Below are 27,920 nucleotides of genomic sequence, written 5' to 3' on the forward strand. Positions count from 1 at the left end.
CGTCGGAAGCTTCCATTAAGAAAACCCTCTGTTCTATTAGATTGCCATATTGTGGATTCAGAGCTGAGGTTGAAAAGCCACACCACATATGTTTTTCAATAACAGGTTATGGTCAATAATATCAAAGGCTGCACTAAAATCTAACAATGCAGCTCCCACAATCGTCTTATCAGTAATTTGTGTCACATGTTGAGTGCCCTTTTCTTGTAAGCATGCTGAAAGTTTCTTAATTTGTTTACAGAGAAATAGCATTGTACCTGTACATTTTTTTGCAAAGGGTTGCTAAGAGTCGGCAGTAAGCTGTCTTCATTCCCTTTGATGGCTATTCCCTCTGGACAATAAGTCTGCGCTTACGGTCAGTAGTTGTGAGCTGCTCCACAGAATGGTCTTGACGTGTAGTCTGTAAGCAGGGAGCGAGTACCACCCAGGCAGTTGATGTATGCCACCACAGTCGTATTGTAGAAAGAGGATAGAATGTGAGGGTCCATACTCAGTTTAATACATTCCTCTCGTGAACTGCGCCCCAGCCCATGAGTGACTCATCTGTCGTCACCACTTTCCTAGTTGTCACTACCCCTAAGGGAGTGCCAGGAACGAAGATCGAGGGGCTCTTCCAGTGACACAGAGCTGCAAGACATGAGGTCACCTTTACCTGACGATTGAGGGGACGACGTGTGCAGACGCTGGGCAAACACCCAGCACTGGAAGTCTCTCATCCTCAGTTACATTGTTTTTTAGCAGACACTCTTATCCAGATCGACTTACAGGAGCAATTAGGGTTAAGTGCCTTGCTCAAGGGCCCATCAACATTTATTCACCTAGTTGGCTCGGGGAGTTGAACCAGTGACCTTACAGTTACTGGCCCAACGCTCTTAACCACTAGGCTACCTACCAGTCTCTCATCCTCAGTTGGCCAAGAGATACTACTGAGATGGTGGACGCCATCAACTCCAGCGATGCGGTTGTCCAAGAGTGTTGCCTGATAAGAGAGAGAATCCATCATTATGCCTTTCATTCCCTGTGTTGACACCAAACAGCTCTTTTTCTGATTTGATCTCGAACCCTAGCTCGGAAAGGTGGGTTACAAGGGAAGTCGTGTCTCGTATTGCTTGCTCCCTGGATGGGGAGCAAAGCAGGTATGTAGGCGGAGACTCTCATGCCCTTGTTTCTAATATTTCACCATGGACACTGCAGCCGACGCAACTCCTTCCTCCACTATTCTTTCGTTCGCATGAGGCTACAATACTTAGTTTGTGTTTTTATGATTCTATTATTAAAGAATGTGAAACAATGTGTGTTTACTGCTTTTCATGAAATCATGTATGGCTATAAATACTATATAGCCTATAGGCCTACATTATATCTAGGTCTATATCTAGTTTTCTACAATGTATTTTTGTTTTAAAGAATGTGTTTTTATCTCGTTTTTACACCATCCATTAACACGTAAACCATTAACCATCCATTAACCACCCATGGCGTTGGCCCATGAGGGCTGGGTCTGTGAGGTAGTCTCCTCACTCGAAGGCAGTGTGGGAGACAAACCACATTGGGCTGCTCTGCGCACTCTCCGACAGGGTGTTATCATAACTCCCTACAATGGATACATGACTGTGGCTCATCGAACGTCGCTTGCGTTTGTTCTTGCCTAATATGGTTGCCCCGTATGGACATGGATGTGCTGGGGCCGGGGCCTTGCTCAGTACCCCTTGGGCTGAGCTAGCAGGCTCCATGGGTCCAAAAAAGCTGCTAATCTGAGAACAAAGCGAAATGTAACTAGCGTTCTCCATGTGGGCTAATAGCCTAGCTAGTTAGCACAGTGCTAGCCGTATAAGCTATTCCGTTAACAATGTGAGCGTTGATAGCGTTCGCTTTGTGGACTAGTAGCCTAGCTAGTTAACACTAGCTTCCTTTTGCGAACATTGTGCTATGTTGATCTTGCAATGAACAAAAGTGTGGCTCTCGACTGATGAGCAGAGAGGCTAGGACGGCCAGTCTAGTCAACACTGACACAGTAGTGGGATGAGCTAAACCAAGAGGGAGCTAGTAATTCTTCCCTTCCAGGTAGGATAGCTAGCCAGGTTAGCTAAACCTTGCACCTAGTCAAGTCTCAGTAGCTAGCTGTGTGACACGTGCCAACACAGGAGACAAAGGGAAGAAAAAGTGCAAAGCTCATTCTTACCTGAAAATGTTCCTTTCGGTAAAGTCACCCAACACAGAAAACGAGTGCTGTAAAACCTGCGCACGGTGATGTAATCTTGCGGCACACCTGCGAACAGGAGAACCGATCAAGTCATGCTGAGAAGAGCTTAGAGTAGTACTCTGAGGAAGAGGTGAGTGACTAGAGGACGGGTGAGGAGATGGGGCTCACCTTATTCGCCAGTCGACCCGGCTGTCTCCGACAGACGTGTGGGATTTGGTTCTTCGAGTTTGAGGTTCAAATGAATCCCTCATTGAGGTATTGAATGAGAACAGTGTAGAGCACCTCTTGTACCTCACTCCCTCCCACTATCACAGTTTGAACAGACCCCTGCTTCTCTGGGTGGGGTCTCCTCTGAAAGAGACTCAAATTCCCCCTCTTTCTGTTTCTTACCCCTGCTTGGGTAGGAACAGTCCCATGCTCAGGTGTGGCCCTGCCTGGGTGGTCTTCCTTTTCAAATAGTCTGGTTTCTTTCTCACTAGCTCCATTTCACTCATTGTCCTCCCAATTCTCATCAACACAGGAAAAGATGGCTTTTCAGAGCTCGCTCCCTCTCTTCCCTCTGTCTTTGTAGGCCTGATCTGTTTTGTGAGACTGGTAATGGTGTTTCTGCTTGGTGTAAAGGTAGCAGTAGGGACTAAGGCTTTGTTTACACAGGCAGCCCAATTGGGGGAAAAAAATAATATTGGTCAACCAGACCGGTTCTGAAAAGTATCTGATGTGCTTGGTCAAAATACCAATTAGTGGAAAAAAGATCTGAATTGAGCTGCCTGTGTAAATGTAACCTAAGTGGTGCCATGCCCTGAATCACATCACTCTGGGTGCACCTAATTCCTACGGGCCCTAGTCAAAAGTATTGCACTGTAGATGGAATGGGGTGCCATAATAGTGTGTTTGTAGCCTTTGTTGCCTAAGGAGGGTTTTCCCAGAGCATCACAGGCGTCCTAAAGCATGTACCTCACCAACTACACAGTAGGCTTCTATGAACATCTAGAGATGAGGGGGGGGGACGTCATGTAGCTAGCCGCTGTGTTCAGCTCCAATCTGTTGTCTGGACCGCATTGAGACGATTATTCAAGTATGTCGAAAGCAGAGTGGGCCAAGTCGAGCCCTGGTCCAAGGATTTTAAATCGTATTAAGACTTGAGTTATGGTTTTATATTCTGCAGCCAGGGCTACTACGCATGTAGATGGATAAAGACTGTAATGCTGTGTTCTGTATCCCTGTTAAGAGATGGGTTGGGTGGGGCATGCATATTTACACATGTTAAACCACTTCCTCAGAACTATCATCATGTCAAACTTGTTTGTTTTCAGTTTCTCTTATGATTTCATTGGAAGTTGGACGTGTGTGTTTCGAATGATTATTAGCTGTCTGGTGACACGTTTGACTGTTTTAGTGTAGGGTTGTATTCATTAGGCTACATGGTAGTAAAAGCTTTTTTCCGTTTCAGTTCCTAATGAATGAATCCCAGTTGAGTCTTATTGGAGGAGCTTTGGGGAGGTAAATGAAGAGTTATTGAGCACAGTGTGTTGTGTGCATGGGCTGGGTCCTGGGTAGGGGCAGTAACCACTTTTCCTGTCTCCCTCCGGCTAGTTTCAATCGCCCCCAGTGTGTCTACAAACACGCAACACAGGAAAAAGGGGCCATAGGGCCAGTGTTTGTGCTGCAGGGCGGGGGCTGCTTGCTTGTTTTTCTTAGGGTTCAGGATACATTTGGCCAACACTTGTGACAACCCCCTCCCAAATATATAGTACCAGTCAAAAGTTTGGACACACCTACTCATTCAAGGGTTTTTCTTTATTTTTTACTATTTTCTACATTGTAGAATAATAGTGAAGACATCAACTATGGAATCATGTAGTAACCAAAAAAGTGTTGAACAATTTTTTAAAAATGTTTAAAAATGCCAAGAGTGGGCAAAGCAGTCATCAAAGCAAAGGGTGGCTACTTTGAAGAATCTGAAATACAAAAAAATATTTTGATTTAACACTTTATTTGGTTACTACATGATTCCATGTGTTTCATAGTTATAGTTTTGATGTCTTCACTATTATTCTACAATGTAGAAAATAGTAAAAATAAAGAAAAACCTGCAATGTACATGTTGGCATATAGTTGTTTGCCAGTGAAATGTATGCTGGAATATGTTTTGTATCTACCCCTATGTGATTCTGACCAAGAACCGAGAGCAACTAGATGGGTAAGGTGTACTACTAGTACAGTACTGTCTAGTAGTATCTTCTATAATTTCTTATATCAAACAAGAACACGATCCAAAAGATGACGTGCACTGCCATTGTTTGTATTGTGTAATAAAGCCAGGTGTTTGTTTTCTGAAACACAATGAGGGGAACTCATTTTTCTGTGATTTACCCCTGAGGACTGGACCTTCATCCCTCTGCTCTGCCCGTAGCTGTGGCCCATGAGTAAACAACCATCTGGCCATATTGTGTAACGCCACACCCTACAATCAGTTCTAATTGTGGCTGTAATTCAAATGGGACAACCAGGCCTGGTATAATTGGGCTTTAAAGACATGGTCCTGAACTTTGGCGACTAGTAAACCTCCTGCTTTGGGCTGGATGTGTCAATGTGTAGTTTATACACGCATAGTGTATGAGCAGAATTAGTGTCTTACCTCAATTAGCCACGAAATCCCTAGTTTGAAAGCGACTGTTTTCTGGAAGTTGTGTAGCGCCCTTTTTCCCTGCATTTTCCCCCACGTGTGCCAGCCCCCTAGCAATTTGAGTTTCAGCCAATGAGCTTCGGTAACCGAAAGGTGGCTGGATCGAATGCCAAGCTGACAAGGTAAAAATCTGTCGTTCTGCCCCTGAACAAGGCAGTTAACCTACTGTTTCCCGGTAGGCCGTCATTGTAAATAAGAATTTCTTAACTGACATGCCTAGTTAAATAAAGGTTAAATAAAAAAATTGCCCATTCAAGTGAGTGACTGAGGCGTGTGTGTTCAGTGTTTGAGTGCCTTTAAATGTTTGCTGTAAATCTAGTGAGGCGGATGCGCTGCAGGTAAAAAGCAGGCTGTGTGTGTGTGTGCGCCTGTAAGCACCTTTTATAATGCAGAACCACTAATGAGCAAAGGGAAATAGAGAACTGGCCCTCTGACAAACCCAATCCCAGCAGATTTATCTGTGTTTGGAGTGAGTATTTTACTGCATGTTAGGGAGGAAATAGTGTCTCATGACATTCTGGTTCTGGGTGAGAGATTAGGGCGTAAAATTCCATACTACTGTATATGAATACATATGATATTACATGACTTCATTATTTAATGCAGAATGAATCAATTTAATGAATGACACATTAGTTACATAATGGTCAATCTGCATCCTGTCTCAGACACTGACCTGAAGGTTTCTTTAAGGTTAACCCTATAGCATAGCACTATGCACACACGTACACATGGATTTCTGTTATACAGTGCATTTGGAAAGTATTCAGACCACTGACTTTTGCCACATTTTTACATTACAGCCTTATTCTAAAATGTATTATTTCTCATCTACACACAATACCCCATAATGACAAAGCAAAAACAGGTTTTTAGAATTTTGAGCAAATGTATTACTAATAAAAAAACTTTACACAAGTATTCAGACCCTTTACTCAGTACTTTGTCGAATAAACTTTGGCAGCGATTACAGCTTTGTCTTCGGTATGACACTACAAGCTTGGCACACCTGTATTTGGGAAGTTTGCTTAGGCACACCTGTCTTGGCTGTGTGCTTAGGGTCGTTGTCCTGTTGGAAGGATCTCTCTGCACTGCACTCTGTTCATCTTTCCTGACTAGTCCCCCAGTCCCTGCCACTGAAAAACATTCCCTCCGGCATGATGCTGCCACCACGCTTCACCGTAGGGAAGGTGCCAGGTTTCCTCCAGACGTGACGCTTGGCATTCAGGCCAAAGATTTCTATCTCCCTTTCATCAGACCAGAGAATCTTATTTCTTATGGTCAGAGTCCTTTAGGTACTTTTTGGGAAACTCCAAGCGGGCTTCCATCTGGCCATTCTACCATAAAGGCCTGATTGGTGGAGTGCTGCAGAGATGGTTGTCCTTCTGGGAGGTTTTCCCATCTCCACAGAGGAACTATGGAGCTCTGTCAGAGTGACCTTCGGGTTCTTGGTCACCTCCCTGACCAAGGCCCTTCTCCCCCGATTGCTCAGTTTGGCCAGGCGCCCAGCTCTAGGAAGAGTCTTGGTGCTTCCAAACTTCTTCCCTTTAAGAATGATGGAGGCCACTGTGTTCTTGGGGACCTTCAATGCTGCAGAAATGTTTTGTTACCCTTCCCCAGATCTGTGCCTTGACACAATCCTGTCTCGGAGCTCTACGGACAATTCCTTCAACTTCATGGCTTGGTTTTTGCTCTGACAGGTGTGTGCCTTTCCAAATCATGTCCAATCAATTGAATTTTCCACAGGTGGACTCCAATCAAGTTGTAGAAACATATCAATGGAAACAGGATACAGCTGAGCTCAATTTCGAGTCTCATAGCAAAGGGTCTGAATACTTATGTAAATAAGGTATTTCGTTTTTTTATTTGTAATATATTTGCAAACGTTTCTAAAAACCTGTTTTCACTTTGTCATTATGGGGTATTGTGTGTATATTTTATTGTATTTTATTTAACTAGGCAAGTCGGTTGAGAACAATTTCTTATTTACAATGATTGGCCCGGACGACGCCGGGCCAATTGTGCGCCGCCCTATGGGATACAGCCCGGGATTGAACCAGGGTCTGTAGTAACACCTCTAGCACTACGATGCAGTGCCTTAGACCGCTGCACCACTCGGGAGCCCAGATTGATGGGATTTCTTTTTAAACCATTTTTAAAGTAAGGCTGTAATGTAGAAAAAGTCAGTCTGAATGCACTTTGGATGTGTGGTAGTAAAATAGTGGCCTGAGGGTGTGAAATGTATTGTAATGTTTTTAACATGGTAAAACTGCCTTCCTTTTGCTGGACCCCAGGAAGAGTAGCTACTGCCTTGGCAGGAACTAATGGGGATCCTTAATAAACCCCAGGAAGAGTAGCTACTGCCTTGGCAGGAGCTAATGGAGACCTATAATAAATACAATATCCCTATTTTGTAGGTTGTATTGTGAACGGCTCCTCACTCATACATTTAGCAATTATTATGTTGTGTAGAGGGAGCCACATATTACTGTGAGCCCTGGTCAAAGTAGTGCACTATGTAGGGAATAGGGTGCCATTTGGGAAGCACCCATGGACTCATGTACTGAACCTGCATACTCCTGTGCCCACACACCAGTCAACCCATTCATGTCGGTGACTGAAGTGGTTGCTGCGCTCTACAGGTTGCCAGTTAGTTGTGTGTTACCGTTCTGTTTGAAATGCCACAAAGATTAAGACTGGCACAACACCTTGTCATTTTCTCTGTTGTGGAAACAATGAAGCCGCTCTAAAGTTTCATATGCTTTTACTAGGTGCCAAGTTCTGCCAACCACTAATTACTTCTCTTGGTTACTCATACAGGCACATCCTATACACACACACACACACACACACTTTAAAGATTGTGTAAGTGATTAATGCAGTGTGTGTGTTTTTTAGATCCTAGCCAACCTAGTGATGGAGACCCTCTACCCAGAGCTGAGGAATCTGATTGGCCCTCGTCTGAAGGGGAAGATGCAACAGAGACAGAGGAACTGGATGCTGGTGAGTCATTCTATCTACGTGCTGCACTGTGTTCTTTCCCAGGCCCCAGAGTTTTCCCTGTTCAGGTCACATAGTCCGGAAAACTCCTGGCCCAACATTGCTGATTGCGGTTGCGTCCCAAATGGCACCCTATTCCCTACATGGTGCACTACTTTTGACCAGCCTACACGTGCATTATGTGCCCTGGTCAAAGGTAGTGGAATAGGGTGGCATCTGGAACAACCCTTTCTCTCACTCTCTCCCTGTCCCCCTCCAGATCTCTGAGGCGGTGTACAAGCAGGTGTTGTCTCAGACCCAGGCCCAATACGAGGCTCTCGTCCAGGCCTGTGAGGTAGAGACGCCCCGTCTAGATGCCGCGCTACGCACAGACATGGACCAGATTATCACCTCCAAGGAACACGTCAGCGGCAAGATCCGCGGTGAGAGGCGCGTCCGTGCACACGCGTTTTTTATTTTTTTAATCCTGACACCCTCACCTTGTGTTGTGACACAGCGGCACCTACAGGAAACACTCCTTACACTTTTCACACACACAGGCTGTGATGCAGTGTGTCGACTTAATCACAGGGCGTTAGTTGTCTCAACGATGGCACTTTTTCAGCCCAAGCATCTAGTATATAGTCGAGGGAATTACCTAGGTGTTTACGCTGTAAAATTAGCAATGCTGTAATGCTCCTCAACAGAGGGGCCATTGTTAGCAACGGTTTGTCATTTCTAGTGTTTGTGGTTTGAGTGCAGAACTAAGGGCTTTATTGGCACAGTAAAGCAGTTAGACCAGTCATTGAATACATACCCAATGGCACCTATTCCCTACATAGTGCACTACTTTGACAATCCCTATCGGCCTTAGTCAAAAGTAGTGCACTATGTAGGGAATAAAGTGCCATTTGGGAAAGCAGGTTTTCCTATAGGACTTTGCCTGTGCTTAGCTCAATAGAAGGATCTTCTCTCTCCTCTCATCTCTCCTCTCTCTCGCTCACCCCTTATGCTCACCCCTTATGCTCACCCCTTATGCTCACCCCTTATGCTCACCCCTTATGCTCACCCCTTATGCTCACCCCTTATGCTCACCCCTTATGCTCACCCCTTACGCTCATCTCTCGCTCATCCCCATCTCTCGCCCATCCCCATCTCTCGCCCATCCCCATCTCTTGCTCGTGTGTCTGCCTTACTGCTCTAACATTTTCTCTTATGTTTTGTTTCCCATGGAGACAATGTTGAAGGACTGCATTCCTTGGATGTCACTGGAGGCCAGGGCTCACAGGTCCTGTGTTTATTTGTGTGTGTGTGTGTGTTTTATTAGTGGGTGTGTATGGAATGATCAGGACTATTTTAGTCCATTACTGTTTTTATTAGGTTTTGTATTTGGTTACACTACAGTAACTGGTCATATACAGCATACAGTCCCTTCAGAAAGTATTCATGCCCCTTGACTTATTCCACATTTTGTTGTTAGACAGAATTCAAAATTTATTAAGTAGATTGTTTTTCTCACCCATCTACATATAGTACCCCATAATGACAAAGTATAAACATGTTTTTAGAACATGTTGCACATTTATTGAAAATGAAATACAGATGTATCTCATTTACATAAGTATTCACCCCTGAGTCAATACTTTGTAGAAGCATCTTTGGCAGTGATTAAAGCTGTGAGTCTTTCTGGGTAAATCTGTAAGACCTTTCCACACTGGATTGCGCAACATTTGCCCATTATTCTTTTCAATATTCTTCAAGATCTGCCAAATTGATTGTTGATCATTGCTAGAAAACCATTTTCAGGTCTTGTTATAGATTTTCAAGTATATTTAAGTCAAAACTGTAACTCGGCCACTCAGGAACATTTACTGTCTTCTTGGTAAGCAACTCCAGTGTAGATTTGGCCTTGTGTTTGGGTTATTGTCCTGCTGAAAGGTGGATTCACCTCCCAGTGTCTGGTGGGAAGCAGATTTAAGCAGGTTTTCCTATAGGACTTTGCCTGTGCTTAGCTCAATTCCGTTTTCTATTTTTATCCTGAAAAACTCCCCTGCATATGCTAACCTCACCGCTCACGTCACAAAATAAATGTACACATGTTATTCAATGATTGCACCCACACTGCTCGCGTGCATCAACGAGCGTCTGCGTGGCCAGGCACTAAAATATAACTTGGTTCTATTTGTGACGCTTGATGCGCAGCAAATCCTGCCTCTCCCATCTCCTCATTGGTTTTTAGGAGCATATACCCATGTGGGTGATTGAAAGATGAACTGAGGTCCACACTCCAGTCCAGTTGGTAGTGGTAATGCACCTTAAAGTTGGTTGCCAACCGCCATATAAATTCCAAAGAAGAAGCCTGAAGGAAGGAAGAGAGATTACTAGAAACAAACTGACCCTTTTATCTGTGGATTAATTGTCGGAGTAGAGGACCTTGTGCATGTCTGGTAAAATAACAACCCAATGTTTATATCCCAGGACAAATTAGCTAATATGCGCGCGATGGCGCACAAGCGAGAGCGGTCTGGTCCGCATGTTAGGCTTGGGCGGTATCCAGATTGTCATACCTTCATACCGACCTTGTGCCATACTGAACACAATGGGCGCTGTTTTCAAACCCTACTGATACTCTGAAATCTGAAGGTTAGCAATGCTGACAAGTACATGTAAAATCCCATAGAGAGTGCTAACTAAATGCTAACGAGCGCTTTGCAAACATTTTGTACAGTTTCTGACCTAAACTGAACAAGTAACGAAACAATGCTACTCACGCTTTGCTGCTCACACAAAACAAATATTACCTGGCAAGGCTTTTGATCCTGAAGAGAATTCTCTGCTGTTACCAAGCGACTACTTGATTTTGGAAGAACTTTACCACTTAGCTAGATAGCTAACTAGCTACTGAATTAGCAAACCAAATGCCCAACTACAGAGCATTTAGCACATTTTAGAGTTAGCTTATAACGTAAGTTATCTAGCTGGCAAACATTTTACCCAAGAAAGCGAAGGTAACTGAACTAAATGACTATCGCCCCGCTGCACTCACTTCTGTCATCATGAAGTGCTTTGAGAGGTTAGTTAAGGATCATATCAACTCCAACTTACCTGACACCCTAGACCCACTTCAATTTGCATACCGCCCCAATAATGATGCAATCGCAATCGCACTGTACACTGCCCTATCACGTCTGGACAAGAGGAATACCTATGTATGCTGTTCATTAGGCTCCCGAGTGGCGCAGGGGTCTAAGGCACTGCATCTCTAGAGGCGTCACTGCAGACACCCTGGTTTGAATCCAGGCTGTATCACAACCGGCCTTGATTGCGAGTCCCATAGGGCGGCGCACAATTGGCCCAGCGTTGTCCAGGTTTGGCTGGTGTAGGCCGTCATTGTAAATAAGAATTTGTTCTTAACTGACTTGCCTAGTTAAATAAAGTACCCTCCAAGCTCATCATAAGGCCCTAGGTCTGAATCCCGCCCTGTGCAACTGGGTCCTGGACTTCCTGACAGGCTGCCCCCAGGTGGTGAAGGTAGGCAACAACACCTCCACTATGCTGATCGTCAACACAGGGGCCCACAACGGTGCATGCTCAGCGCCCTCCTGTAATCCCTGTTCACCCATGACTGCGTGGCCAAGCACGCCTCCAACTCAATGATCAAGTTTGCAGAAGACACAACAGCCTACAGGGAGGAGGTGAGGGCCCTGACGGAGTGGTGCCAGGAAAATGACCTCTCCCTCAATGTCAACAAAAATAAGTGATTGTGGACTTCAGGAGACCAGTAAGGGAGCATGCCCACACGGCGTACACATGAATAAATTTGGCTTGGCCCCTAAGACAAACTTTTTTACAGATGCACCATTGAGAGCATCCTGTCAGGCTGTATCATCACCTGGTATGGCAACTGCATTGTCCACAACCGCAGGGCTCTCCAGAGTGTGGTGCGGTCTGCCCAACGCATCACCGGGGGCACACTGCCTTCCCTCCAGGGCACCTGGTGTCACAGGAAGGCCAAGAAGATCAAGGACATCAACTACCTGAGCCATGGCCTGTTCACCTTGCTATCATCCAGAAGGCGAGGTTAGTACAGGTGCATCAAAGCTGGGACAGAGACTGAAAAACAGCTTTCATCTCAAGGCCATTAGACTGTTAAATAGCCATCACGAGCCAGCCTCTACCCAGTACCCTGTTCTGAAATAAGTCACTGTCACTAGCCGGCTACTACCTGCTTACTTAACCCTGCACCTTAGAGGCTGATGCCCTATGCACATAGACATGGAACACTGGTCACTTTAATACTGTTTTCCAATTTAATATGTATACTGTGTTCTAGTCAAGGCCATCCTATTTAACTGTTGCTGTAAATATACTATTTTATCCTACATATTATTCAGATATACTACATATTCTATCCACTTACTGTCCATAATGTCTATACATCCCATCGTGTGTATCTCTATACATGCAGTACCAGTCAAACTTGGACACACCTATTCATTCAAGGGTTTTTCTTTATTTTTACTATTTTCTACATTGTAGAATAATAAAGACATCACAACTATGAAACAACACATAGGGAATCATGTAGTAACCAAAAAGGTGTTCAACAAATCAAAATATATTTTAGATTCTTCAAAGGAGCCAGCCTTTGCCTTTTGACAGCTTTGCACACTCTTGGCATTCTCTCAACCAGTTTCATGAGGTAGTCACCTGGAATGCATTTCAATTAACAGGTGTGCCTTGTTTAAAAGTTCATTTGTGGAATTTCTACAATGTAGAAAATAGTAAAAAAATTAATGAAAAACCCTTGAATGAGTTGGTGTTCTAAAACTTTAGACCGGTAGTGTATATACTGAACAAAAATATAAATGCGGCTATTACAGTTCATATAAGGAAATCGGGCAATTTAAATAAATTCATTAGGCCCTAATCTATGGATTTCACATGACTGGGCAGGGTGCAGCCATGAGTGGGCATAGGCTAGTTTTCCATCAAAAAAGGGCTTTATTACAGACATAAATACTCCTCAGCTGGCACATGCTGCACAACAGTGAGCGACTCACAAGGCTCCGGTCTCTTGTAGTTGTGTGCTTGTAAACAAACACAGTCACAGTAAGCTTGATAATAATTTGACAGGTGAAATTAAGAATGCAATGTTCTTTATTTCCAAAGATATTGCACAAGTTGACTGCAGGTATGTACTTGAAAAGTAACTACAAATATTCCAAAGTATTAAACTTCAAAGAAATTATTTTGACGGTATTGAAAAACTATCCCGTGGCTTTTTCCAAATAACCTGGTATGCGGTATATATGGTATACCGCCTAGCCTAATACCCATAACATGATGCAGCCACCACTATGCTTGAAAATATGGAAAGGGTTACTCAGTAATGTAATGTATTGGATTTTCCCCAAACATACACTTTGTTTTCAGGACAAAAAGTGAATTGCTTTGCCACATTTTTTTGCAGTTTTACTTTAGTGCCATGGACAAACAGGATGCATGTCTTGGAATATCTTTATTCTGCACAGGCTTCCTTTTCATTCTGTCATTTAGGTTAGTATTGTGGAGTAGCTACTATGTTGTTAATCCATACTCAGGTTTCTACAGCCATTAAACTTTAACTGGTTTAAATTCACCAACTGAGTTAGGAAGGACGCCTGTATCTTTGTAGTGACTGGATGTATTGATACACCATCCAAATTGTATTTAATAACTTCACCATGCTCAAAGGGATATTCAATGTCTGCTTTTTTTTATTTTTACCCATCTACCAATACGTGCCTTTAATGGTGAGGCATTGGAAAATTTCCCTGGTCTTTGCAGTTAAATCCACTGCTCGACTGAGGGACCTTTACAGATAATTGCATGTGTGCGGTTCAGAGATGAGGTAGTCATTCACAGATCACGTTTAACACTTTTATTGCTCGCAGAGTGAGTCCATGCAACTTATGTGACGGTAATAAGCACATTTTTACCGCACCTGCTGTCCCGACCTCTGAATGCTCGGCTCTGAAAAGCCAACTGACATTTACTCCTGAGGTGCTGACCTGTTGCGCCCTCTATAACCACTGTGATTATTACTTGACCCTGATGGTCATCTACGAACGTTTGGACATCTTGAAGAACATCTGGCATTAATGGCCGCGTTCTCTTATCTCCACCCAGCACAGCTAGAAGAGGACTGGCCACCCCTTATAGACTGGTTCATCTCTAGGTTTCTGTCTTTCTAGGGAGTTTTTCCTAGTCACTGTGCTTCTACATCTGCATTGCTTACTCTTTGGGGTTTTAGGCTGGGTTTCTGTATAAGCACTTTGTGACATCTGCTGATGTAAAAAAAAAAGGGTTTTATAAATACATGTGATTGATTGACCGATGTAGTTCTTACCAGAGGTGTGGCAATGCTTACCTACGTTTGGCATAGCAGTCTCTCTGTTCCACCTTCACTTTGTCATGGTCGCCTCCTGTGCCAGAACAGTTGATCGGGATCTGATTACAATACTCACATGTTTTGTGTGGAAATGACTGACAACTGTTCATGACTTTGTTAGTTGGGACATTGTTAGTAGCAGCCAGGTTAGTAGAGTTACTTTATATCATCGCTGCATTGTTTTTCCATTTCACAGTCACAGGTTTGACGGCTAATGATATTTTGGTTCCTTTTCTCCAGACTTTTCAGTCGGATGTCTCTGGGTAATGCTTGGTATTACTGTGGTCTTGAAGTGTGGGTGTTTACTGTCTACTAGCCATGGGGACGAACCGTACTCCTCATTGTCTCCTCCCCCCTCCCTTCCGTAGCTCTGGTGTTGCCCAGGGCAGAGCAGCTCCTGCGGCGCAGCGTCCAGCCCTACGTCAGCTCCATCCTGGAGGCCCTGATGGAGCCCACCAGCACAGGCTTCTCCGAGGTCCGAGACGTCTTCTTCAGAGAGCTGGTGGAGGTCAGCAAGAACACGCTCAACGGAGGGGGCAAGGACAAACTGGGGGAGGTGAGTGGACCACCGGAGGACTTGAAAACACAAGTTGGAGTTCACGCTTACTGTCCTTGGTGACCTCTGTGACTGTTCCATAAAATGTACTGTAGCTCGGTCTTGGAGGATCTGTTGAAGTGCTCGGTGTTGCCATGTCCTCACCTCATCTCGGTTTGTCTCTTTCCCCTCTCTTCTCTCGCTCTCCCTACTCTCTCTCGCCACCCCCCCATGCCTTTCTTTTGTCTTTCTCCATCTGCCCTTCTCTCCATCTCCCCCCTCCCCTCTCTCAGCACATGGAGAAGATCTCTATGCTGGCGTTCCACCCGGTGAAGATGCAGAGCTGCTATGAGAAGGTGGAGCAGCTGAGTCTGGAAGGGCTGCAGCAGAGATTTGATGTGTCCAGCCCCTCCGTGTTCGTCCAGAGGGCTCAGATCCTCATGAGAGAGGTGAGATCTTATACCCACCAGGTAATGGGATTTGTGGGTTGAATCTGCCACACGAGACTACCAACACTGTAGTTATTGTTCTTACTGCACTTTGTGACGGACTGTAGTGGTCCCATCTGGTGGCGAGAGAGGGTATTTCATGGAACGCCAAAGGAACTCTTGTAGCATAAAATGGAACCACCGAATGAGCTACGTGAGATCATTGACAATCTGTCTTTTTCCCCAATGTATCACTAATGTCCTCTCTCCTCTGTGTAAAAGCAAATGGACAACGCTGTGTACACGTTTGAACAGCTGCTGCACCAGAGTCTGGAGGAAAAGGACCAGAGAGGAGAGGACCTGTGTAAGACCATCCAATGCTGTCAGGACAGAGTGCTCAAGGTTAGTTAGACTGAGGGTGGATAAGGATGAAGGAGAATGACTGATTTGATTGAAGGATTAAATACGGTTGCCAAAGGTTTTACCAAAATTCTGGTTGGAGGATTCCAGATTTCCTGCTTATTCCCTCCTGATTCCGGGAATACTCCAATCGGTAGGCCGGAAACCCTGGGAATTTTTGGCAACCCTTGCCACCAAAGAGTCTAATGTCTTCTGTCTACGTCCCTCATTCTGTCCCTGTCAGAAATATGACTATGACAGTAGCACGGTGCGTAAGAAGTTCTTCAGAGAGGCCCTGCTACAGATCATCATCCCCTACATGCTGAAGCAGCTGGCTCCCTCCTGCCATCCGGTGAGGCTCTCTGGTTATAGTCTCTTTTTCCAGCTATCCTAGTCTCCCTAAGACACAGATAACCCCTCAGACTCTATGGTTCAGTCTCATATGGAACCCTGTCATCTATTTAGGCTTTGGTCAAAAGCAGTGCACTATATAAGGGACTGGGGTGCCACTTGGGACGTTACCTATGTCTAGTGCATTAGTCTGTAACATCTCTCCTCCTCCCTCTCAGGACTTCCCTCCCTTCCAGGAGATGATCTTTGAGGACTTCTCCCAGTTCATCCTGGTGGAGAACATGTTTGAGGAGGTGGTGCTGCAGTCTGTCACCAAGGACATCATGATGGGTGAGTGGTGGACACTGGACACGCATTAGAGACACTGGCCCGGCATAGGCTAGACTATTCGTAAAGCATCTCCGGGTGGGACTGCTAATCTAGGATCAGTTTTCATTTTTTTTTTTAGAGCACACTTATGATTATATAGACGGGGAGGACCTGATCCTAGATCAGCAGATTCAGCAGTGCTAATCTGAGGCGATTTGTGAATACGGCGCTGATGTAAGTCTGATACAACTGAACTGTTAGCGTCATAGCATGGAGGTGATTCTCTCTCCCCTCTGTGTGCCTACAGCTGTGAAAGAGGCGGCAGTCCAGAAGAGACACAACCTGTACAGAGACAGCATGATCCTGACCAACAGCGACCCCAACCTCCACCTGCTGGGGGAGAGCCCCTCGGTAGACTGGGCCACCCAGTTCGGTGGCGGGGATGAGGAGCCTGACAAGACCCCGGAAGGATGTGGCCGGTCCAAATGGCAGCGCAGGCAAGTGGTCTCCATGATCAAGCTGGACGGGATGGGCCCGCTGCCCTACGAGTCGTGCTTGGAGGTGCCGGGGGAGGATTTCATCCCCGAGGAGGGGGAGGATTTCATCCCCGAGGAGGGGGAGGATTTCATCCCCGAGGAGGGGGAGGATTTCATCCCCGAGGAGGGGGAGATGATGGAGGAGGAGGAGGAGGTGGGAACGACCCTCATGGAAGCAGAGCCAAAGACCCCCACGGAACTAGAGCCTAATTCCCCAGACAACGTGCAGGAGATCCGTTACCTCATCAACCCGGTGGTGGAGATGGTAGTCCAGGCCTCAGAGGAGGACTTGGCTGTTCTCGCCAATGGGACAGAGCCGGGGATGAGGGCGAGGCTAGAGGGCGAGGAGGAGGAGGTGACGCTCATCACCACCGTGGTGGAGGAGGTGCACAGGAGGTCACTACAGTGGAAAAGTGCCCCACAGGAAGTGAGTGAGCAGCTGATAGAAAGAGGTCCAGACCAGAAAGCTGAGGGGGAGCTTCAGGAAAAAGGGGAGGCAGCTATTGAGGGCGAGGCGGCCATCGTGAACGCCTTACAGGAAATGGCGATAATGATACAGGAAGAGGTCGGAGACTTACAGGAGGAGGTGGATTCATCCATCGAGGGAGAAGATGAGGAGGCTATCGAGAATGCCATACAGGAAATAGAGATGGCGGTACAGGAAGAGGACGAAGACAGGATAACGGAGTGTGCCGTAGACTCTGACGCTGAGCTGGCCCCACCATTGGCCGACTCCAGCCCCCGGCACCACGATGACAGCGGCTTCCAGTCACTGACCAATGAGGCCTTGGATGAGGGCGGAGCTCAGCCAATGAAGGATGCTCTGAAAACAGAGGACTCTCTAACTGACCCAGGTGAGGTGGTGGTGATTGTGGAGCAGGGAAACGCTGCACTTCACGACGACTCTGAGAGCGGGGAGGACTCTGAAACCGAAGTTTTATATGCGATTTGAATGGGAAGACAAGGGAGAATATTTCTTTTTTTTACCCTAATTTTCATTATCTCCAGCACAATACCAGTGTCAACATACCTGATGACATCATCAAAAGTTTAAAATAAAAAGTTCAAGGAAAAATAACACTGATGGTTGGCAGTGACGTGGGGAGCAAGAAAATACCCTCCCTTGGGCTAAACTTATTGCAGGTTTTGAAAATCCTTTTTTTGACATTGAATCTTACCCTGTGGTGTCACAGAGAAGCATTTAAAAATATATACCTAAATGTGTAACCACAGATCATAGAAACGCAGCGTTTTGACATGTAGACACTGGTATGGTTCTGGAGATGATGAATATGAGGTTGAAAAGTTACACTTTACACTACAGATGCCCATGTGTAAGGGCCTTCAGGATATGTTCACAGAGATGCATGGCAGGATAGACGTAACACTATGGTGCATGGGTACACACTCACTGGTCATTGCATGACCTCTTACTGAGCACTAGGAGGCACTGTAAGCTGGCTTTTGACACAAACGGCTCTGTTTTTCCTCTTTGTCATGACATCTTACTGTAATGGGCATTGTCGGAAACATATCATTGGATTCCGCTATCGTTGCATTCAGGGCCTGGGAGCTCTGCTTTTTAACATGTTTTAACAATGACTCGGCACACTAGTGTATAAAATCAGCCAGAGTGATTTTTGTCTTGAAATAAGTTTAAGCCTTGTTTTTTGAACCATTTTTATTTTTCATTTTCACAAGCAGCCTTCTGGTATCTTTTCACTGTGCATGACATCAGCATGACGAGGCACTTGCTTACTTCCTACTTTTCTGTCTGTGTTAGTCCAACCCTTATTTAGTGTGAGGGGAGCTGCTCGACTGGTAGCAGTCACTAGTCTTATTATAGATGCTAGAGGTCCTGCGTCAGTTACTGTGCCACTGCCATGAGCACGCTTACAGTTATTATTAAAGGGACTTGCTCTGCTGATAGCTTGTCTCGACTGTGACGCATCAGAATCTCTCGTCTGCGTGTGGGGAGTGTGTGGTGTAGATGATTGCCAGCACGCGATGTACCTTGTCATGAAGAGGCCTCTGTCAGTCTAAAAACATTAGAAAAATGAAGTTGGCTTTATGCAACATCTTTTTGAGTGCAGACCCATCACACCTTACTCTTTGTCCACAGTCTCCTCTGGCCCACCAAGGGAATAAACCAAGTCTATATTTGTTTAATTTTCCCCACTCTTCAAAATGAGGGAAATTGATTTATGATGATTTTCTATCCATGCTAAGTTTATGGCCACTGTATATATGTGTTCTAAACCAGGCTGAGTTTGTAGCCTTGGGGAAAATAGGTCCATGTATCTCCGTGACTTAAAAGGATATTTCACTGAGTCCTTCTGTTTCCTTCCTCTATTTATGACAAATACTGTGTGTGTATGGTGACCAATGCACTATCCTCAGCTATATTCCTCATTTTGTGTAAAGCCCTATGCAAGAGCCTTTTATTGATTTGTATTTTGCTATGTATGACAGACTATACTTATGGATGAATAAATATATTGATTTGATATGGTTTTTCTGTTTCTCATCTATCTAGACTAAAATGGTAAACTGTGCTTAAGCCAATCAAATCATCATGTATTTTTATTTAATCAAATGAAATATGTTAAAGGTTAGTGGTATTTGTTTTATTACTATCAATAAAATGCAACAGTAGCAAGCACATGTTCATTGAGAAGCAGCCTTCTAAAAGTGGTTCAGATTAAAGGCCTTACGAGTAGGCCATTATCTACTTTCACAGTTTACTGTAAATCAATAGGATTTGAAGAAGCTTTGTGTATATCCATGATTAGGTTACATAATTCAACAGGAAATATGCCTCTGAAATGTATTTAGGATATCAAAGGCACTAAAAGGTTGGGGTATACGATCTCAGGCGTCTCTCTCTCTCAAATGATTAACAAGAGCCACATTTTCAGTTCTCCTCTTTGTACTTAAGAGCAATTAAAACAAGCGGTTACCCAACGAGCCTGACTGAGTTACACCACTCAATCACATGCTTCTGTGCGGTCAGTGGCAATTCCAGAAAATGTTGTCTTGTGACTAGTGCTGACGAAATGCATAATCTCAGTTCCCGCCGCAAGTAGCCTGACCTTGGGAGTTAGATGCTAGAATGAGGCCACAGGTTGAACTCAAACTCTCCTCAAGGGCCATTCTCAAACATATGTCAGTGGATATGCATAGTACAGTAGGTCATACAGGGTAACACAAAAAACAAAGCATTAACTTCCTGAGACTTATCTTAAATGTGCCATGGGTGTGCTCGATCACTCTAACATGCTGTACTCTTTGTACATCTGTGTCACACTATGGAAGTCTCCATCTTGCTTTTTTTTACTTCGCACACCTCTGCTTTAAGATAAGTAGGGAAGAACCACCTTCCGCTTCAGGTAACTTGAAAAGCGACAGTCACAGGGAGATCTATCGCACATTGAGTGTGCAACAGGGTCAGAGTGAAAAACGCCATGAGAGGTGATGCGATATGTTCTTCAGAGCACATCTTTGTCCAACAGGATAACTAGTGCCTATAGATCAATAGTCCAGGAAAAGGATTATTCTCTTTCTGTTGATTCCTCTGTTTGATCAGATTTGACCCAGTAGAGGGAACCCTATGAAGTATCCCAGGACCGAGCCCAAGATGACCCCCAGGAAGATCCAGGTGTTGTAGGACATGACGCACAACATCAGCATGTAGCCAAGGGTTACCTGCAGGATGTGCAGGGCTGTCTGGATCCCACGGAGAAGCCATCTGGGTGAAATCAGACCGAGAGAACAGTGTTATTGCGGTAGTCTCTCTGGAGTAATTATATACAGGTGCACAGTTCAGGTTCTCGTGTCTAATGAACTGCTCGTCTTTTTTGGGATTCATGTAGGCCTGTGAAACCAGGTGCTTGCACTCTCTGGCCAATTTGGGGACCTGGTGGATGAAAGCCGGCGTCCCTGGAACGTGGTAATCACAGACAACTACATGGGCAGGGCTGCTCCTGTGTGAATCCTACCTGTTCATGGGGGAGGGTGCGGGGGCAGTCTGTTCCATGGGGTCCAGAGAGGACTCCGACAGGCTACTGGCTAATGCGGCGGTGCTTCCCCGGCAGTCTGAGGAGTGGAAGGGAGAGGGGCGCTTCCCCAGCCAGACCCTCCACACCTTCAGCAGCTCGTACAACACGGTCAACAGGAGGACCACAAACACCGACAGCACCATCCCTGCGAACACATTGGCCACAGAGCTTATCGCGGTTGACAGCAATGACGGTCATCAACAGTGGCCAACTGTGTCCGTCTGGAACTCAGTGGTGTCAGCGTCTGCTATACTTATAGTACTGTAGCGACAACAGCAGTTACTATATGAGTGTAAGAAACCAGTGCATGCATCGCAAGGGGCCCTACTTGAAACAGGTCTACAGAAGCAACAAGTGAATTTGTTACCTGAAACACACTATGCAGAATGGTGGGGCTGAATATACTTGAAAAAATACAATGGAGTCAACCAGACAAACGGGTTGTAAAATATATCATTTAGATTCTCCTGAGGACACAGATCTGTCAGTGTTCGCCTACCTGCAGGTCCTTGCACATCCCAGAAGTGAAACAGCAGCATCACACTGCTCCCTGCCTCAAAGGTCATCTGGATGAAAAAAGAGCAATTGAACTACAACAAAGAATATGCACAAGTAAACAGCAGTATACTGCAAGGAAGCAGACCAGATTTGGGACATGTGCAGGAAATCCTGGTTACATGGACATCCATGTATGTGAAATATAATCTATAAAGCTTGGTCAGGTAGATGATGACAGGCTTACTGTGTTGTCATCAAGGCAAAGGGTGGCGACTTTGAAGAATCTCAAATATTTTGATTTAACACTTTCTTAGTTACTACGTGATTCCTTGTGTTATTTTATAGTTATGTCTTCACTATCTACAAATGTAGAAAATAGTACAAAAAGAAAAACCCTGGAATGAGTAGGTGTCAAAATTTAAACAACTTTCAAATGGTACTAAAAAGATGGTTAGAGGTCCACACATCACAGAATGTTCACTTGAGTGGCAATATCCATTGTTTTAAAATGTAATTATCAATCTTCCATAGGAAACCTATTGAAATCATAGACATTTTTATAATAGAATAGACATTCCCATTCAAGTTGACATTCGACGGTGGGTGGACTGGCCTCTTTCTGGTAGTAATCGAAGCACATATTTCAACTTCAATGGTGTACCAGCTAAATTGCAGCGGTATGAGGGGGTAGGTCCATTCTATAAATTTGGTTTCTATGATTGAAATGACACCCACCCTATATTTAAGAGAATACTGTGTCACAACTGATGACGGGCACAACACAAAATCCTCAGTCCCTGTAAAATAGGGTCTAAGCTTCAACTTATGTGAAAATTTGAAAAATCTGAATTTGTGTTTTTAGATAATTGACGTTGAAGGTAAAAAAAAAATACAATTTGTTTCTTTAAGAAATTTCAAAAAAAAGTTTGACAACCCTTTTTGTAAGCTTTCAAATGATATCAAGCTCAACAGTTAATATTTTTCAGTGATGAAGACATGGCTTTCTCATGGTATGGTATGCAAAATGGGTCAACTGAGCACCTCCTGAATGTTTTGGAATTCAGGTCCAAAAAGTCACTTTCTGACCACTTCTAGCGTGAGCAAAACCTGTTTGTTAGGTTCTGTTCAAATCTGAAGGGGTGCAGTCAGAAAGTGATTGAACTCATCTGGAAAGACCCTCGTGTTCTGTCTGACAGGAATGTGCTTTGTTGCTGTTGCCCAAACTCTGCCAGACTGACTCCTGTTAATATGTACCAATTGGTCTATATAAATTATCTAAAAATATGTAAACTGTTTTTTTTTTCATATTTGCATATGTCGCTTAGACCTTACTTTACATCATCTGAGATTTTTGTGTTGTGCCTGCCATCGCTTGAGACACAACATGCTCTTGAATTCAGGGTGGGTGTCATTTCAAACATAGAAATAGAATTCATAGAATGAACCTATCCCTTCAGACCACTGCAATTTAGCTGGTACACCATTGACATTTAAATTGAAACATTAACTTCTAATTACTACCACAAAGATGGCTGCCGGTCCCCACCGTCGAATGTCAACTTAAAATGGTAATGTCTATTCCATTATCTATATTTATATGATTTCAATTGGTTTCCTATGGAGAATTGACAGTATAATATAAAACATATTCCTATTCAGGTATAATGTAAAAACAGCAGATATTCCCGTCTGACTATCCTACCGATGCTTGAGTTCGGCGATGTCATTTACAAAATAGCCTCCAACACTCTACTCAGCAAATTGGATGCAGTCTATCAGTGCCATTCGTTTCGTCACCAAAGCCCCATATTACTACCCACCACTGCGTCCTGTACGCTCTCGTTGGTTGGTCCTCGCTACATATTCGTCGCCAAACCCACTGGCTCCAGGTCATCTATAAGTCTCTACTAGGTAAAGCCCCGCCTTATCTCAGCTCACTGGTCACCATAGCAGCACCCACCCGTTTCACGCGCTCCAGCGGATATATTTCACTGGTCATCCCCAAAGCCAACACCTCTTTGGCCGCCTTTCCTTCCAGTTCTCTGCTGCCAATGACTGGAACGAATTGCAAAAATCACTGAAATTGGAGACTTATCTCCCTCACTAACTTTAAGCATCAGCTGTCAGAGCAGATTACCGATCGCTGCAGCTGTACACAGCACATCTGTAAATAGCCCATCCAATCTACCTACCTCATCCCCATATTTGTTTTTCCTGCTCTTTTGCACCCCAGTATTTCTACTTGCACATCCTCATCTGCACATCTATCACTCCAGTGTTAATTTGCTCAATTGTACTGTAATTACTTCGCCACTATGGCCTATTTATTGCCTTACCTCCTTACTTCATTTGCACACGCTGTATACAGATTTTTCTATTGTGTTATTGACTGTACGTTTGTTTATTCCGTATGTAACTCTGTGTTGTTGTTTTTGTCACACTGCCTTGCTTTATCTTGGCCAGGTCGCAGTTGTGAATGAGAACTGGTTCTCAACTGGCCTACCTGGTTAAATTAAGGTGAAATAAAAATCTCTTTGGTACCATTTTAAAGTTGGAATTTAAATTGTATTACCATTTTAGTACATTCATTAGCCAAAACATGGCACCCACCCTGTATTCAAGAGTTGTCTCAACTAACAGCGAGCACGATACAAACACCTCAGATAATCTAAAATAGGGTCTAAGTTACAACACATTCATAGGTGAAAGAATTCTGAAATTACACGCTTCTAGATAATTGTAGTTTAAGGTTAAACAATTGTTTGACAACCCTGTTTGTAAGCTTTTAAATTATACCAATCTCAAACGTTTATATTTTCATGGATGTCTCATGGTATGCAAAATAGGTCAACTTTGAGCACCTTTATCTCTTGAATGTTTTTGCATTCAGGTCCAAAAGGTACCTTTTCTGAGCACTTCTACAAAAGGCAAATATGAATGGAAGGTTTGGTTCAAATCAAAGAGGTGATTGAATTCAAATGGATTATCTCTACTATATCACGTGAAAGCAATCAGCTGTAGATCTGTAGTAAGACGAAATCAAACTCCTCCTCCCCTTGCATCTTGGGGAAGTATACCAAATACAAAAGTTATGTGGAAACCTCTTTGGATTAGAACTTTAGAATTGGTTGATATACTACAACTGTGATATGTGGTTGTGTCACTTGACTATCTTAAGATGAATGCACTCACTAAGTCGCTCTGGATAAGGGCGTCTGTTAAATTACTAAAATGTAATTATTTTTTTTTAAATCAATGTCTTTCAGAACAAACACAGACACACTAAAGCAAGCTGTAGAATCTCAAAACCTCTCCTTATCTGCCCCTCAACCTACATCACGTTTTCCATTCCTTTCAATTATTTTCAATATATCAGTCACCAACAACAACAACAAACCACATATACTTAAAACATACAAAATCACCAACAATAAACACAAAACACAAAGCAACAATGACGTTAAGTTCTTCTAAAAAAAATCGAACATGTTAAAATAAGCAAATAATATAATTCAATTATACTCGGCTCATTACTCTTTTTTACAGTTCTCAATTTTTATGTTTTCCTTTATTTTATTTTGGACAATTCGTTTTTATAGTTTTCCTAGCAAATAATCCCACATCTTCCAAAAAAAATAAGAATGAAAATGTGTATAATATCCTTTTCCTCTCCCTACCACCCACACAAATTCCTGTAAGTATTCATTTTCATTTAAAGGTTACAAAATAGCACAATAGTATGGACTTACAGGCTACAGAATAACATAACTAGAAAAAAAATGTTAGACTTAATTTCACCTGATAAGAGGCAGCAACAACCAGATACTCAGTAGGTTATGGGTTAGCTAACCCCTTCAATAATATATTTGCACATCTCCTATAAACTTAAGTACAGGGCTGGCAGAAACTCGTAAAGTTTTCCCTGGAGGACATACTGTAAGTTAGTCTTTCCAGAGGAAACAACCACAACAGGTTTTGCATTCCAAGACAAAGGGGTTCTCCGGTCTTCCAACCAAAACCAATAGACCAAGTAGTTTGTGGCAATTAAAGACAATGACCACCATTCTTAGAGCACAGATTCTGCTTGTACTGACATACAATAGCAGTACTATGGAAAGACAGCCATGCTGTCGCATGAGCTTATCAGCCAATTTGATTGTCAAGAGAGCCTACTGTTTCCTTAACTGGATGCAGTGTCTCAAGGCCAGTGAAGGAAAACGAGTTCAGTGAGATAGGTGCATACATACACTTTATTTCTTCATGAAATTCTCAGCAGGAGCCTTTGCCTGTTTATTTTTTTATTTTATTTAACCAAGTAGACCAGTTGAGAACAAGTTCTCATTTCCAACTGCGACCTGGCCAAGATAAAGCAAGGCAGTATGACAAAAACAACACAGTTACACATGGGATAAACAAACGTACAGTCAATAACACAATAGAAAAATCTGTAAACAGTGAGTGCAAAGGAAGTAAGGCAATAAATAGGCCATAGTGGCGAAGTAATTACAATTTAGAAAATTAACACTGGAGTAATAGATGTGCAAGTAGAAATACTGTGTGTAAAAGAGCAGAAAAACAAATATGGGGATGAGGTAGGAAGTTGGTTGGATGGGCTATTTACAGATGGGCTGCGTACAGCTGCAGCGATCGGTAAGCTGCTCTGACAGCTGATGCTTAAAGTAAGCGAGGGAGATATGTCTCCAGCTTCAGTTATTTTTGCAATTCGTTCTAGTCATTGGCAGCAGAGAACTGGAAGGAGGGGCAGCCAAAAGAGGTGTTGGCTTTGGGGATGACCAGTGAGATATACCTGCTGGAGCGCGTGCTACGGGGCGGGTGTTGCGATGGTGACCAGTGAGCTGAGATAAGGCGGGGCTTTACCTAGCAAAGACTTATAGATGACCTGGAGCCAGTGGGTTTGACGACGAATATGTAGCGAGGACCAACCAACGAGAGCATACAGCGGTGGGTGGTATATGGGGCTTTGGTGACAAAACGGATGGCACTGTGATAGACTGCATCCAGTTTGCTGAGTAGAGTGTTGGAGGCTATTTTGTAAATTGCATCGCCAAAGTCAAGGATCGGCAGGATAGTCAGTTTTACCAGGGTATGTTTGGCAGCATGAGTGAAGGAGGCTTTGTTGCGAAATAGGAAGCCGATTCTAGATTACATTTTTGGATTGGAGATGCTTACTGTGAGTCTGGACGGAGAGTTTACAGTCTAACCAGACACCTAGGTATTTGTAGTTGTCCACGTATTCTAAGTCAGAACCGTCCAGAGTAGTGATTCTGGACGGGCGGGCAGGTGTGGGCAGTGATCGGTTGAAGAGCAGGCATTTAGTTTTACTTGCAGTTGGAGGCCACGGAAGGAGAGTTGTATGGCATTGAAGCTTATTTGGAGGTTTGTTAACAGTGTCCAAGGAAGGGCCAGATGTATACAGAATGGTGTTGTCTGCGTAGAGGTGGATCAGAGAATCACCAGCAGCAAGAGCGACATCATTGATATATACAGAGAAAAGAGTCGGCCCGAGAATTGAACCCTGTGGCACCCCCATAGAGACAGACAGAGTTCCGGACAACAGGCCCTCCGATTTTACAGACTGAATATCTGAGAAGTAGTTGGTGAACCAGGCGAGGCAGTCATTTGAGAAACCAAGGCTATTGAGTCTGCCGATAAGAATGTGATTTATGGAAATATATAGCCCATGATCCATTATCAGATTTGAATGATGTAGTGACATAAGAGAAATTGTGGACATCCAATTAGGCATTTGGTCTATGTATGGCTCCAAGCATTCAACCTCTTACATAGCAGGTCACTTTCCATATACTAGTGACCGAAAGGTTGCAAGATCGAATCCCCGAGCTGACAAGGTACAAATATGTTGTTCTGCCCCTGAACAAGGCAGTTAACCCACTGTTCCCCGGTAGGCCGTCATTGAAAATAAGAATTTGTTCTTAACTGACTTGCCTAGTTAAATAAAGTTTTAAAAAATAAATAAAAAATATGATAAAGTATCAAGAGTGCCAGCAGCACTCACATTACAGTAGTCTACAACATGTTCGTTCGCGCTCTCTCTCTCTCTCATACAAAACAGTTAAATGGTTTAATGCTCTGCGAAAGTATTACCTACATATGATTGTGTTGTATCACCAAAACAAAAAAACAAATGCAACACAACACTATGCGAAGAAACTACTTACAGACATGATTGATCAACTTGAGCAGACAAATAAGAGATTTGGGGGGGGGGGGGTCCTCAGGTCCTTTGACTCCCCATCACCGTCGAGAGCGAACTAGAGACGTTGTTTTGACGGGATGTAGTTGCAGTCCACTTCTTGTCGTTTCTGAACGCAGGGCAGCAGGCTACCATAAACATACTTCTGCCCTGCACATTATGACAATGAAGAGGCAGCGGCACCACATGACGTTCTAAAATGTCGCAAGGGTAGATGGTAGGTGTAGTCTTGTGCACATCATTCATTTGCAAGGCAGATAGACGCAATCG

At 43.9% G+C, this 27,920-nt stretch overlaps 2 protein-coding genes across 2 annotated transcripts in view; one reads left to right on the forward strand and one right to left on the reverse strand.

Annotated features, from left to right (window-relative positions):
* LOC115203988 (niban-like protein 1) overlaps nucleotides 1-19,366 on the forward strand; it is a 76,009-nt gene extending 56,643 nt beyond the window's left edge. Inside the window, exons 7-14 of the mRNA XM_029769157.1 lie at nucleotides 7,788-7,892; nucleotides 8,149-8,311; nucleotides 14,670-14,857; nucleotides 15,130-15,285; nucleotides 15,547-15,666; nucleotides 15,908-16,015; nucleotides 16,233-16,344; nucleotides 16,631-19,366. Coding sequence (XP_029625017.1) covers nucleotides 7,788-7,892; nucleotides 8,149-8,311; nucleotides 14,670-14,857; nucleotides 15,130-15,285; nucleotides 15,547-15,666; nucleotides 15,908-16,015; nucleotides 16,233-16,344; nucleotides 16,631-17,811 — 2,133 coding nt within the window. The 3' untranslated portion in view covers nucleotides 17,812-19,366. The remainder of the gene's footprint in view (nucleotides 1-7,787; nucleotides 7,893-8,148; nucleotides 8,312-14,669; nucleotides 14,858-15,129; nucleotides 15,286-15,546; nucleotides 15,667-15,907; nucleotides 16,016-16,232; nucleotides 16,345-16,630) is intronic.
* A 98-nt stretch (nucleotides 19,367-19,464) lies between these two features.
* slc31a2 (solute carrier family 31 member 2) lies at nucleotides 19,465-27,820 on the reverse strand. The gene is made up of 4 exons (XM_029769160.1): nucleotides 27,616-27,820; nucleotides 21,417-21,483; nucleotides 20,858-21,062; nucleotides 19,465-20,607 (listed from the first exon to the last, which is right to left on the reverse strand). The coding sequence occupies exons 1-4, from the start codon at nucleotides 27,619-27,621 to the stop codon at nucleotides 20,442-20,444; spliced, it is 444 nt and encodes a 147-aa protein (XP_029625020.1). The 5' UTR covers nucleotides 27,622-27,820; the 3' UTR covers nucleotides 19,465-20,441.
* Between the last annotated feature and the right edge of the window lie 100 nt (nucleotides 27,821-27,920).

This window comes from Salmo trutta, chromosome 12 (assembly GCF_901001165.1).
Source record: "Salmo trutta chromosome 12, fSalTru1.1, whole genome shotgun sequence".
NCBI classification, from domain to species: domain Eukaryota; kingdom Metazoa; phylum Chordata; class Actinopteri; order Salmoniformes; family Salmonidae; genus Salmo; species Salmo trutta.